A 14234-nucleotide genomic window follows, 5' to 3' on the forward strand; every position below is an offset into this window, starting at 1 on the left:
CAGGAAAAACTTAAGAATGTAATATTTTCATTAAAAACAAGGTGCTGGTAGGGAGAAAGGTGGACTTTAATTTTCTGGGCAAGTTTACTTGTACAGAATTCCTCTTTGTCTAGTAATGGTAGACCAAACAAGGTACCCAGTATTTGGCCCAACCAAGCTTTATCTTTTGGTTTTCCTAAAAGTCAGATGTCCCAGAAAGTGGCCCTGTAGAACCAGACCACTTCACAGAGGGGGTGAAGGGGCTCCATTGTCTCTCCAGCTCATTCTTCAGGTGTCAGCTTAGATGTCAACTGTATTCTCCCAGGCTTTGGTCAGGTGTCACTCCTATATTTTTCCACAGCTCCTATGAAAGCTTTCCTTGGCCTCTTTGTCTGAGCCTCCCCCAGAGGCGATCTCCCTGAGAGTAGGAACTCTGTTTTATACATTGTTTGCTCTGTGCCCAGCACAGGGCCTGGTACTTAGAATGCGCTCAACAAATACTTGCTGGTTGGCTGGATGGATCTTAAGTTTCCCATCAGCATCACCTCAGCCTGGGGGGGTGGGGGCGGATGTGAGCAGAGCAAAATGTAGGAATAAGTTGACCTGAGAAAAGAGCAGAGGACAAAACAGCAATAAGAAGAGCTGAACATTCACTAAGTACCTACCACGTGCCAGGCACTCTAGGGACATGTGATCTCATCTAATCCTGAGAACAGCAAAATTAGGCAAGGATTATTTCTTCAACCAGTGGTTATCATGCCTACTGTGTGCCAAAAACTTGGCGAGGCACTGGAAACACAGAACAAACGAGATGGACTAGACCCTCCCTCTTAGAGGGTGCATCAGGTTGGGGAAAACAGACAATCCATGAGTGACAAATACCTAAGTGCACTAAATTTGGAGAACAAAAGCCTATTGAAACCTATGGGGCAGGTGATGTGATAGAGAGTGGGGGGCACATATCACTCTAGATTTGTTGGAAAAAGAGGTGGGTTCTGTGCTGAGTGGCAAATGACAAAAAAGAATTGGGTGTGTGGAGGGGACAGCAAGTGCAAAAACACTGAGGCGGACTGTGTCTGAGAATAAAAGGGCAGCCAGAGCAGCAGAATTACAGGGGTAAGGCCGGCTGAGTGAGGTGGGCAGGGGTAAGGTGGGATGAGTAAGGTGGGCAGGGAGGTTGGCAGGGATGAGGTGGGCTGGGTGAGGTGGGCAAGGATGAGGTGGGCTAAGTGGGGTTGGCAGGGGGGAGGAGAAGAGGGGGGGCTGAGTGAGGTGGGCAGGCGTCACAGGTTGCACTCTACTGCAGTGCTGTTCCAACTCCCCTTGTGCAGGTCAGGAAATCAGGGCCCAGAAAAGTTGAATCACAGCCAGAAAGAGGCAGAGAGAAGACAGTGAGATTTGCTTCTCTCCCCAAGCCCCAGAGACCAAAGGGAGAGGGAGGGTACTATTACCGCAAGGATATCGTGCCCCAGCGGCCACCAGGCAGGGCTGGGGGTACCGACACACAAGGGTCACACTGAGGCAGAGCCATCCCCGAGTTTGAATCTTTGCCAGAAGAGAAGACAGGCTCAAATGAGCTCTTCAACTTCAGGTAAGGAAAGAAGGACCTGGAAGGGAAGAGACCTCCTGGCCCGAGTCCTGTTCTAAAAAGCCAACTTGCTGAAGTCCTCACTGCTCTAGGCTGTGGTATGTGATGTGCCTACAGTGGGTTCTGCCTGAAGGTTGGAGGACATTCTGGATTCTCCCATGAGGACTACCTGTTTATACAGTCACTGGGTCCCTCCCTGATTCTCACCAGGCCCTCGAGTGCCAGCCCCTGGTGCCCAGCCACATTTGGGAGCATCACTGTGTCACCTCGTGCCAAGATGCATTGCTTAGAAAATTAGTAGCAGGTTCATGGAAAAGCAGACTTAGAGGCTTATTTGCCACAAGCATTTTTGTCTTCCCTCTTGTCCGCCTCCAGCTTTTCCCTGGAGAGAGGCTTCATTCCAGGACACAAGGGGCGCCTTCCATTTAGCATGGCTGCAACCCTGACATCTGCCTGCGTCTCTGACATCAGAATTGAGCAGGCCTTTTTGTGGGTTTAATGGCCTCCCCTGCCCTCACAAGGGACCTGCTGACAATTCTGAAACCATTTTTCCATCCTGACCAGATGGGACTTCCAAGTCATAATTATTGGATAATTACCATCAAGACAGCTGTTTTCTGCATTTGAAAGCGGGGAATGAAGGCAGTTTTACAGATTTTGACATTTCTTAGCACTTGTGGCTTTCTCAGAAGCCAGCGAGCTATTTAAGTGCATGAAATAAAAAAACAGCATTTTTTCTAAAAGTCAGAGTTTGGAAAATGAGCACTTTTGCCCCATTTTGGTGAAGAGCTTCTGTTCCACTTGCTCAACAGAACTAAGAAAGCCACCAGGCAGGCTCTGGGAAGCCAGAGCAAAACTCAGATTTCTGAGCTCCAGCTTAGAAATGCAAAAGAAATCCTAGAAATAACAGAGGGAAAAAGAGAGTCTGTCTTTTTCTTTTTCCAAGTGAGAGTCCACCTGACTCAAGAATCCACAGAAGTTAAGAAGAAAAGGTGACCAGAAACATCCCTACCCCATGCTTTCTGCCCAGTTCCTTCTCTCTCTGGTTAAACATTAATTGAATGCTTACTGTGTGCTAAGCTGGTAACAGATATTGAAGATGCTGCTGTGAGCAGGACAGACTCCTTTCTGTGCTCATGGAACTATAGCCCCTGTAAGGAGACAATCCGACAATCCAGACCAAAGTGTGATGTGTGTCCTCCCGAGGGTTGGTGCAGGAATTGTGGCAGATTTTGGCATTTGCAGCAGAGTGTAGCACTTTGTGGCAGAGTGTGGCATTCCGTGGCAGAGTGCGGCATTCCGTGGCAGAGTGTGGCATTCTGTGGCAGAGTGCGGCATTCCGTGGCAGAGTGCGGCATTCTGTGGCAGAGTGTGGTATTCTGTGGCAGGGTTTAGTGGTCCTGTTATGCTTGTGAGGAAATGATGCTTCTTCTGAGCATCTAAGATTTTCAGAGCCAAGCAGGTGGGAGAGAGTGAGAGGATATTTTCCAAGCAGAAAGAACAGCCTGTAGAAGAAGGAAATGCGAGAAAGTTTCATACACAAGGGCATCTCCTGTGGCTGGGGGTAAGGAGTGGGCAGTGGGAAGTGATTGGAATTAAACAAGAGAGAGAAATCATTTGGTAAAGGACACTGTGAGCCATGATAATGGAAAGAATGAAGGGCATTAGAGAAGGAATGGTGCCTTTCACTATATGCGCCTTTAAGAAAGAAGATTCTGACTACTACATGGAGAATGGGTTGGAGCCAGACAAGACTGACAGCTGCAGGACCAGTTATGAGGCATTGGCAGGAGAGAAAAAATATAGTGACCTGGACTTGGGTAGTTGTATCAGTTAGCTATTGCTACCATAATGCTGGGTAACAAACTGTCCCAAAATTCAGTAGCCTAGTTTCATTAGTATATATTTCTTTTTCATACATTTGTGAGTTGACTGGTTGATCCAGACTTGGCTCCAAGCTTCAGGTGGGTCTGTTCCACGTGTCTCTTAACCTCTTTGAACCAGTAACTTCCTGAGACACATCCTTCTCATGATGAAAGGTGGGAGCATAAGAGGCCACCTCAATCATGGAAATGCATTTCAAACCTGTGTTTGTGTTAAGTCCACCAATATCCATTGGCTAAAGCATATTTTGTGGCCAAAACCAAATTCCAGAGGCAGGGAAATAGGGCTGCCCACCAGGGGGTGGACATATAACTAACACAGGGGAGGGGAATTGAGACCAACAGTTCACTCGGTCTCAGTAGTAGCAGTAAAGCTGAAGAACAGTGGAAGGTGAAGCAAGAGACTGCAGAAAAGGAAGCAGCAGGACCTGGTGATGGATTTCACATCACCCCCTAAACATCTGCTAATGGGGAGGTGAGTTGGGGAAAGGCAAAGACCTGGTCATCTAAGATTTTCTTGGCCATTGTGAAAAGTTTGGATTGTATTCTAACTTCCATTGAGGATTTTAGTAAAGTAATGGCATGATTCACTTTACATCCGATGATCAGCTTTGTAAATGCATTAGGAGAAGGCAAGGAAGAGAGGAGACAAGTTGGGAGCTGGTGGCAAGAGACATGGTGAAATGGGCTAAACTGGTGGGAGAATAGCCCAGGAGAAAAAAGACTTTTAAGGAAAAAATGATGAGATTTTCTGATGGATGCACGGAGGGAAAAAGATAAAGAGAAAAATCAAAGGTAACTTCTAGTTCTTTGCTTGGGTGTCATTCATGAAGATGAGGAAGACATCACAAGGGTTAGGGAACATATTTAAGAGGAAATGTCAAGGGTTCCATTTAGAACAGATTAAATTTGACGTGTCTGAGGGCAATCCAGGTGGAGAGAGCAAGTAGGCAGTGGAATAAATGTGTCTGGAGATTGAAGGTGAGGTCTGGGCTGCAGCTATGAACTTGAGAGTAATAGCATTATATGCTTTTTAACCCCTTCCCCAACAATTTTTTTGTTAAAAACGTTTCTTTTTCAGACTAATTTTTTTATTTTGGTTCTATATAGTATTTTTGATGCTGGTTATGAAAACAGTTTGTAACTCGTCTTCCTATAAACCATATTTTTTTACCATATTTTCTTAGTATACTCGTTGACGACTGAAAAAGAACATTTTGTGAAAACGAGTATACACGTTTCTGCCGGGGAAGGGGTTAATACATAAAGCTCATTAAGGAGGTAAATGTAGATAGAGAAGAGAGCCCAGAACCATATCCTGATGTTAGGTAGGAAAAACCACCGAGTGAAGGAGACTGAGGAGAGGTCAGCCAGAAAGAGGGAGAATCTGAAGAAACAGAGTCCAGGACAATGTTTCAAGAAGGATGGTGAAGCCCTAGCCAGTTTGGCTCAGTGGGTAGAGCACTGGCCTGCAGACTGAAGGGTCCCAGGTTTGGTTCCAGTCAAAGGCATGTGCCCAGGTTGTAGGCTCGATCCCCAGTGTGGGAGGCAGCCGATCAATGATTCTCTCTCATCTTTGATGTTTCTATCTCTCTCTCCCTCTATGAAATTAATAAAAATATATATTTTTTTAAAAAAGGATGGTGAGCCACATTTTTCAGGGCTTTTCCCAAGGTGCTTCTTCCGAGGCCAGCTCTGTCAGCCCTACAACCACCTCCTCCAAGAAGCCTACCCCCTGCCAAATGTCCTACTTCCAGAATCACATAGGACTGCCATCTCTGATGTGCACGTCTGTCCAGACTCTCTGAGGGCATGAACTGGATCTTCCTCAGCACCCAGGAGAGGCCCTCTGTGGGATTAATCAATGAACCAATCATTCTTGATGCCTTCCAGGTCTTGCCTTCTCACTTTTTTAGCAAGTATTCCCAAATCAGGTTCTCAAAGCCTGCACACTGCCCCAACTGCCAGGACCAATGGGTTTTCTTTCTTCTGTAGACACCTGTCCCGACCCCCAGAGATGGGGCACTGGAGCCCGTTTGAACAGGCTCATGAGAAGTGATTTTGCAGCTCTTCCTGGCCCCACCTTCAGAGAGGCCATATCGGTAGCTTGTAGTTGACCATTGCGGGAGTATTGACACCATAGAAATTAGCAGAATGCCAGAAAGCTACTGCCAGGGCCAGTCTACAAACTACTCCCATAGGACTTGGGCAAGTAACTTGGGGATAGTTGGATGACATTTTCATAAATGATTCTTCTTGAGGTTGTTCTGACAGAGCTCCTGAGAGTGATAGTGACACCATCTACCACCCTTAAGGTGAATCTTGACCATTGGATTTTGGGTGCTGTGTCAGGAAAATTAGGTGATATTTGGGGGAAGGCAGGGTCCTCATAGGTCCCCTGTGGAAGGGCTTACCTAAGTCACTAACCCCTGAAGTTGAGTCATCTCACTGTCAAAGTTTAGCTGCCCCAGAAATCATTCGGTCCTGAGACAAGGATTCAGGGTGATGGGTTCATACGGGAGGGGCAGGAAAGTCCTGGAGGAGAGTGGGGAGGGGAGGGGAGAAGAGAAGGCAGCCAAGGACAGGCAGGTTAGCAAGCCCTTTACTGCCGTGGGTGACTGGAGCTGAGTACTGGAGGAGCTCTGGAAATGGTGCAGGCCCCTTCCCAGAATGACCCTATTATAGGGGCAGGGGAGCTGGGGTATTTATACACCCGCCTCAGAGAGTCATTGGTGGAGGGCTGCTTGGCACTTACATGGTTCAGGAAAAAGCCCTCAGTCACAGATGCTGGTGCCAGCTTTTAGGAAGCAGCTGGCCACCAAAATAGTAAGGGGGTGAGGTGCAGATGGGGTCTTTTCAGCATCTGCTACACTAGCATCTATATTTCTTACAATTGAGGACTCTTACAGTAGTGATAGGCTGGAAAGGTCCAGATGCCACTTCTGAGAGTTCTTCAGGGGTGAAGGGGACTCCGGCCTTTTCCATGGGCCCTGCAGGTTGCAAGAAAGAGACTAGAACATACAGTCCAAAGTCCAACTCTACTTGCAGACTTGACCCTTACCAGCTTCCTGACTTGGTGCGATATTTTGATTTATAATAAGAAATATATATTCAGTCTTCATCCCAGTTCCTAGCACAGAGCTCCTAAACCCTTGGAATTTCCTAAGTGCTGAGAGGTATATTTAGTTATGTTAATGAGGTTACTTCTGGACCTCACTATGGAGGAGGGCTGGCTGCCAGGAGAACCGACCCTGTGATTAGAGGGTTGCAACTTTCAGTCCCACCCCGATCTCAAGTGAGAGAGGCTGAATCAATCACCAATAGCCAGTGATTTTATCAGTCACACCTATGTGTGCAGCCTCCATAAAAACTCATAGGACAAGGCTTGGAGAGCTTTCAGGTTGGTGAACACATGGAGATTCAGGAAGTGACTTGCTCAGGGGGCATGGAAGCTCCTCACTCTCCCCATACCTGCCCTAGGCATGTCTTCCATCTGGCTGTTCCCGAGTTCCATTCTTTCATAATGAAGTGGAGTTGTAGTGAGTAAAGTGTTTCTTCGATTTCTGTGAGCTACTCTGGGAAATGAATGCAACCCAAGGAAGCACAGGGGTAAAGGTGGACTTACAGTTGGCATGCAAAGTGGGGGGTGGGGAGTGGGCGTCAGAGACAGCCTTGCAGGGCTCAGCCCTTAACCTGTGGGACCTGACACTATTTGCAGGTAAATAGTGTTGGAATTGAGCTAAATTGTAGGACACTACCTGGTGTCAAAGGATTGCTTGGAGATGAGGTGAAACACACACACACACACACACACACTGGAATTGGTGACCAGAATCTTACCTTGGCTAAATGGTTAACATTTTTGAGCCTCAGATGTCTGTCTCATCTTTAAAGAGGAAAATAAAACCCACCCTACTTACCTCACAGAGTTGCCACTGCAGTTCAGTGCACCTGTCAATGAAAGGTCCAACCCTATAGAAAATGTTAAAATTTTATTTGAGCCAAAATTTCGAGGACATGCCAAGAAGCAAGATCTCAGCGGACTGAGAAAATGCTCCAGAGAATGGCAGCTTTGCAGCTTGTTTCATGCAGCAGACTCAAAGGAGAAGACTTAGGGAGGGTTACATGAAATCAATTGGTGGTAGATCAAGGAGGCAGGAGAATGCAAACCAGGGAAATCTCTGGGATTGGATAAAAAGCAACATGGAGAAATGCATGCTTCTTTTATATTGATGGGTATAGGATAGTTAACATTTACAGCACATAGAGATGGTAAGCAGGGGACAAGATAACAATGAAGGGTTCTGTGGTCTCCTGCTGGTAGTCTTGTGCTCTGGTACCTCAGTGGTGCCTTTGAGGGTCTGGGAAAGAAAATACTCTGACATTTCAGAGGTATGTTATCCTAGATGCATCAGAACAATGGACAGGGCTCACTGAAGGTAAAGACTGACCTTTGCTAAGGAAATTATAGGTCTGGAATGTGACTATCAGCCATGGCCTGCCCAGTTAGGAATTTATGATCATCCTCTGTGATTACTTCCGGTCTCTGAGCTTGTCAGGCCTGCCACAAGTCTCCCCTGAGCTTGTGGGGTCTACTAAGTTGCCCTTCCATTCACACAACCTGTGTGGGTGGGAGCATACTGGAAAGAAAGGACACAGGCACCCACTGCCATTAAAGTGCTTTTGTTCTGTATGTTTATTCATTTTCCTACCTCATTTAATTGTTCAAGGAAAGAGATTCCCACCCAGTGGTATTTTATAATGTAAAGTCAAGGCTAGACACACCCATTTGGAACCTACGCCCACACAAATGTTCAAATTACCAAATCTGAAAATGCAAAGTGACGTACAACATGTGTTCCAAGTTATAAATAAATTAGCAAAAGTCCAGGGGCTTCTTATTTTTCTTAAAATAATTCGCTTGTTGGGTAGAGCAGACCTCAAACCATAGAAAGATTTTAAACTGTAATATGGGAAGTCAGAGTCTTTGAGGCTGTGGGTTTTGAGTCCCCAAACTCTATAAGATTCAGTTTTATGAACCACATACACACATGAAACTAGATATGAATGGGTTTCTGTATGTATCCTGTGAAAAATATACATACATCACGAGCTAAATTCCTGTCGACTTTGGAACCAGCCAGCCTCTGTTCCTCAGCAACGCCTGCCAAGAGGGAATTGGAGAATGAAAATGCATAGTTTTGAAGGCAAGAGACGTGAAAACAATGCTAAATGTTGTGGTTGAATAACCCAGTTACACCTTGCCTGCTCTCGGGTGGGCATCGCCATGGAGATTTTCTGCATTTGTGCTTGATGGGGCTTTGCACCTGTGATGCAGGAAGCGGGGAAACAATTGTTTATATAAACACTGCGCACGGTTGGAGCTCAAAGTCTTTTCCGAAGGGAGTCCAGAGATGTTGTCTGACTCGCACACCCAACAAACCAGTTTTTGAGGGGGTTGAGTTCAATTTGCTGCCATCAAGGAAAGTTATTGGGTGATGGAAATATTTTATATTCTCACTGAGATGTGGATTACATGGGTACATGCATTTATTAAAACATATCTAATAGTACAATTGCTGGATAAAAATCTGTGCATTTGTATGCAAATTATGCCTCAATTTTAAAAAATGTGAGGCTCCTTCTCACTTTGCTGCTTGAAAAGATCAGCTAAAAGCCACTACTCACCATGGTCAGTCTCCCCATCCAATTTTCCACTCTTGCCCCTGGCCACCAGCCTCACTGCCCCCAAGGTGAGCGCACACAGGCACGATCCGCATTACCTGCAGATGAGTGTGTGGGGCAGGAGGAAGTAAGGTGTGTGGCATGAGGAAAAAATTAGGGCCCACGCATCTGCCCTCTGCACTGGGACTAGCTGGGGAGATTAAAAGGTGACTCGGGCAAAGAATGTGACCAAGATCAGCTTCAGATGGGGGATAGGACCAGCAGGGCCCAGCAAACGTATAAAAGGTGAAAGGACTTCAGGAGAGATGGGCTGAGTAGAGGTGGGAAAAAGGTGTGTGTCCCATCTGACTAGACAGAAGATCCCAAAAGGGAGACAGAGTGTGCTGAGGTGGGAAAGGTGGACTGAAGTTTGGAGAGGTCCTGCGTGCCCACCCACAGACCGGATGCTAGGATGAGAGAGACAGCCTCAGGGGTCTCAGCAGAGTCCCCGGTTGTCCTTATTCTCTTCATTAATAGTTCTACTTGTGAAAAGGAGCCTTTATAGGTCTCTTTTCATTTTGTTTGTGAGTTATCAAGTCAATGCTGATAGCCCAAAGCTGGAAGCCGCCCAGATGTCCGTCAACCAGAGAATAATTAGACACACTGTGAATAGTTATGTTGTATGACAAGAAATGAGCTATTGCTGCAATGAAAACCATGAGGGACTCTTTAAGAGAATTCCTGCATAAAAAAGTGCACACCATTCATTTAAGTTTCTAGGGCTGGCTAAGCCAGCCTATGGGAGAGCCGCTTAGAGCAGTGACTGCCCCTGGAGCAGACAGAGGGCACATGAGAACTTTTGTGGGCGATGGAAGTGCTGAAAATCATGGCTGCATGCATTTCTCATAACACATTGAATGGTGAAATTATGATTTGTGAAATTCACCAAATGGAAATTTCATCTGAAAGTAAAAGACCCATGAACCACTATTGACCCCTATTTAACACGTACCAGATGTTGGTTGGAGTGTTTAGGAGTGAAGTGCACTAGCTTCTGCAGCTTACGTTGTAGTTCATTAAAAAAGAAGATAGTATCTTTCTTTTATATATACATACATATGTATATATATACACATATATATATATTTTATATTTTATTGATTTTTTACAGAGAGGAAGGGAGAGGGATAGAGAGTTAGAAACATCCATCAGCTGCCCCCTGCACACCTCCTACTGGGGATGTGCCCACAATCAAGGTACATGCCCTTGACCGGAATCGAACCTGGGACCCTTTAGTCCGCAGGCCAACGCTCTATCCACTGAGCCAAACCGGTTAAGGTATCTTTCAACGTGATTGAATGATTGAAAATTTTCATAATAAAATGCTGAACAACAACAACCAAAAAAAAGCAAACAAACAAAACAAACAAACAACTATACATGGAATAAACCAGTAGGGCCAGGAGACAGGGAATGCTGGGCAGGGATTGCATTGTTTCTGGAACATCAGGTGCCCAGGGCCTGTCTCCTGCCAGCCTCCCTCTGACCAGTCCACCCTGCCCCACAGAAATGATGGCCCGTTTGTAAACCACAATCAAAATGCCACCTGGAAAGTAGCCATTATCCAGTCACCGATGACGTGTTAAGCACGTGGTCTGTGTTGAGCTCTGTGACAGGTGGAGGATAGTCAGACATGGTTCCCACCCTCCTTGTGTGCCATCTCCGCCATGGAGCAGCCAGGGGTCCCAGGGAAGTGGGCCCAGGCAGTTCCTGAGTGAGTGGAGAATAAAAGCCCACCCTTACTGAGAATTTATTCTACACCAGATTCTGTTCAAGCCTAACAGGGAGGGGCAGGAAAGTCCTGCAACCACCCCATAAGGTGGGAACTGTGTTATCCCATTTTACAGGTTAGAAATCTGAGGCTTGAAGAAGTCAAGTGCAGCACGTGAGTGACTAGACTGGGATTCAGAAACCAGGACGCTGGGACTGGGGCTCACGGCCTGAACTAGGGGTCTGCAGACTGTTTCCAGAAAGGGACAGAGAGGAAATATTTTAAGGCCATGGGCTGTGCAGTCTCTGCCCAACTACTCGAGTCTGCCATCATAGCATGAAAGCAGCTATAGACAATATATAAATGATGAGCTGAGTGCCAATAAGATGTTATTTATAAAAACAGGCAACGGGCCAGGTTTGGCCTGTGGGTTATAGTTTGCCAACTTCTGTTCCAAACCACCCACAGCTTCCAGTGGCTGGGAGGCTTTTGAGTTGGACCAGAGGCAACTGAAGGAAACCTAGTTCCTAGTTCCTTCATGGGGAAGTGTGAGCGTCAGACAGGAAGGAATCAATACCGGCTTTAAGAGCCTTCGTCTCTAATTAAGAATGACGAACAATCCATCCCTGGGCAGCTCTTTACCAAAGGAAGCTGCAAAGAAACAGTGGAAAATACTCAGAAACCACGCAAGAGTTGGTTGTATTTGGTCTTTAGAGCCATGTTTAGAATGTTAGCAGCACTGACTTCATATGAATGTAGAAAAAGTCAAGGTCAAAAGCCATGCTTTAATGTAATTCATTTTGAAAACACTTCACCAAAGAATTTTCCTGCTTGTGGCTGTGCTGTCATTGGCTCTTGGTTTCTAAGGGCAGGAAATCATTTTACTCAACTCCTGTTACTGACAAGTATTGGACCCTGGAGCTCAGAGGGTGCCATGGGCTGGAAGTAGATTGACTCCATACTTACAAGAACCCACGTGCTGTTAAAATTAACAGCTCAGAGGAGTTTCTGAGTGTGTGTTCCATTTCCGGGTGGGCCCAAGGACCATGTGACAGAGGACAGCGCTGGTGGGTTGTCCCTCACTCCACGTGGAGCCACCTTCTTGCTCTGAGCCCCACCCCACTTTGACACTGGCCAGGGTCCATGTGGGATTGTCAGAGTCAGTGTGGACAGACTACTTCGGGGGCAGAGACCCTCTTTCAGCACAGCATTGGTGATGTACTCCTGCTTAGTAGCCTCTTTATTCCATCACAGCTGATGAAAGGAGGAAATTAACCATAGCCTGGCTGAGGGTCTGCCGGAAGTTCAGGTACTAGCTGGCCTGGGGTGGCTGATTCCTCATTTTTCTACCCTGAATTCACTGGGTCTACCCATTGCTCTAATGTCACAGAGATTAAGATGTGAGTCCTTGATTCTTAGGAAGGCACTTGGTGGCTGGGGCCAAGCAGATGGTTAGCTCACACAGACTGTGCAGGCAGAGGAGAGTCCGGTCCATTCCGTTGCTTATGGAGATGCTCACGGGGCCTCACAGAAAGGCCCAGCTGGCGTAGCTCAGTGGTTGAGCATTGACATCTGACCAGGAGGTCACAGTTCCATTCCTGGGCAGGACACATGCCTGGGTTGCAGGCTTGAACCCCAGTAGGGGGCAAGCAGGTGGCAGCTAATCAATGATTCTCTTGCAGTGATTGTTTCTATCGCTCTCTCCCTCGCCCTTCCTCTCTGAAATAAAAAGAAAGAAAAAAAGAAAGGGTTGGCTGTTTAGGGCATGAGAATGTGGTGCCCCATCACCAAAGACGAACCAAGCGTAAACCAAGCAAACCCACTTACAGAGTCATCCCCTTGTTCCCATACCTACACTGCAGGGGTGAACAGGTGAAAGGGTGGGAAGAGCTACCTTGAACTTTGTCCGAAGGACCCCAAACCACTCCTCCTAATAATCACCACTTTGTTCTCTAATTGACATGATCAACCTGCCTCATTTTTTTTTCTGTGAACACAGGCGAGCCTTTGACTCCCAGTAGGACAGTGTACATTGTGGGGAGCAGGGAGGCTCTGGTCCCTAAACCTGGCTACACATAAGACTTCCGAAGAGAACTGGTGAAAAATGAATGTCAAAGTCCCATCCCCAGAAGCAAATTTAACCTCAGTACTTTCTGTAAGTCATTGGTTCTTAAGTCCCTAGAGGGCTTGTTAAAGCACAGATCGGTGGGCCCCGCCCTCATAGTTACTGATATAGGAGGTCGGCTGGGGCCCAAGATCCTACATTGCTAACCGGTCCCCAGGTGTGTGGCTGGTCCAGGGAGTTCTCTGTGAGCACAGCTGCTGTAAGACATGCCTCCAGTCTCAGGGCAGTGACCTCATGACCTAGGTCAGAGCAGGGAGGCATCCTCTCCACACCATGGAAGGAAAGCTAGGATCCTTGTCGGCCGGGTTGGCCCTTTAATATTCTCTACCTGCTCTGTCCAACACTACAGCCATTAATCCCATGTGGCTCTTTACATGGAAATTTAAATTTATTAAAGGTAAATTTAATGTTTTGTTCTTCGGTTACATGAGCTCCTTCGCAAGTAAGTGCTCTCAGCCACATGTTCCCAACAGCTGCTACACGGGACAGCACAGATGCAGGACGTTTTGTCTTTGCAGAGAGTTCTACTGGACAGCGCTGTTCTATAAGAATTCCAAAAATTGCTGCTTTCTTTTTCTTCAAGGTTTGGCTGTTAGCCCCATTTTTTTTGGCTGTGAAAAAGAAAGCAAACAAAATCCTTTTACATGTTAACTCTTTCCTCTTTGCTTGCTCAAGATAGCAGGCCTCACCCATCTCTTCATATCAAGTTGGGGTGAAGACATTGCATTACATAGACATTGTAATGCAAAAGGGATAAAAACGTTAGTAATTTTTTCCCAAAATATTGCCCCCATCACCCATGTTATGAAACCCCCGGAGGTGAGGTCCACAGGGAAGCCTTGTGGGCAACAAGAATCAGGCAACACACAAGGAGAATTCACGGGGCCGTGTGGCAGTCAAACAGCCACTGCCACTGGAGGGAAACCTGGGACTGGGCTGAGAGTGGACCAGACCCAGGCGTTCTCTGGGTGTTTTAGAAAAGTTCACATTCCTCCCACAAGCTGTAGAGGATGGCTGGGGAAGCCTCCTTTTGTCTCGCCCCCTGTAGGAGAAAACTGGACTCACTCAGAGATGCTTGAGTGCCCCACATTAAACACAGGCCTCTTCGGAGAGCTAATTCTGTTGCATTCTTTTGTTACAGATTCGGCTGAACAGCAGGGGACTGATCTACTCCGTGGGCTTGCTGCTGGCCTCCGTCTTTGTCACAGTAGGTTTGCAGCTCTC

At 46.7% G+C, this 14234-nt stretch overlaps 1 protein-coding gene across 1 annotated transcript in view; it reads left to right on the top strand.

Moving 5' to 3' along the window:
- SLC24A3 (solute carrier family 24 (sodium/potassium/calcium exchanger), member 3) overlaps positions 1–14234 on the top strand; it is a 497602-nt gene that overhangs the window by 462775 nt on the left and 20593 nt on the right. The window contains exon 16 of the mRNA XM_015572039.1: positions 14152–14217. Within this exon, the coding sequence (XP_015427525.1) occupies positions 14152–14217 (66 nt within the window). The remainder of the gene's footprint in view (positions 1–14151; positions 14218–14234) is intronic.

The sequence above is a fragment of the Myotis davidii genome, unplaced genomic scaffold (genome assembly GCF_000327345.1).
Source record: "Myotis davidii unplaced genomic scaffold, ASM32734v1 scaffold608, whole genome shotgun sequence".
Classification (NCBI taxonomy): Eukaryota; Metazoa; Chordata; class Mammalia; order Chiroptera; family Vespertilionidae; genus Myotis; species Myotis davidii.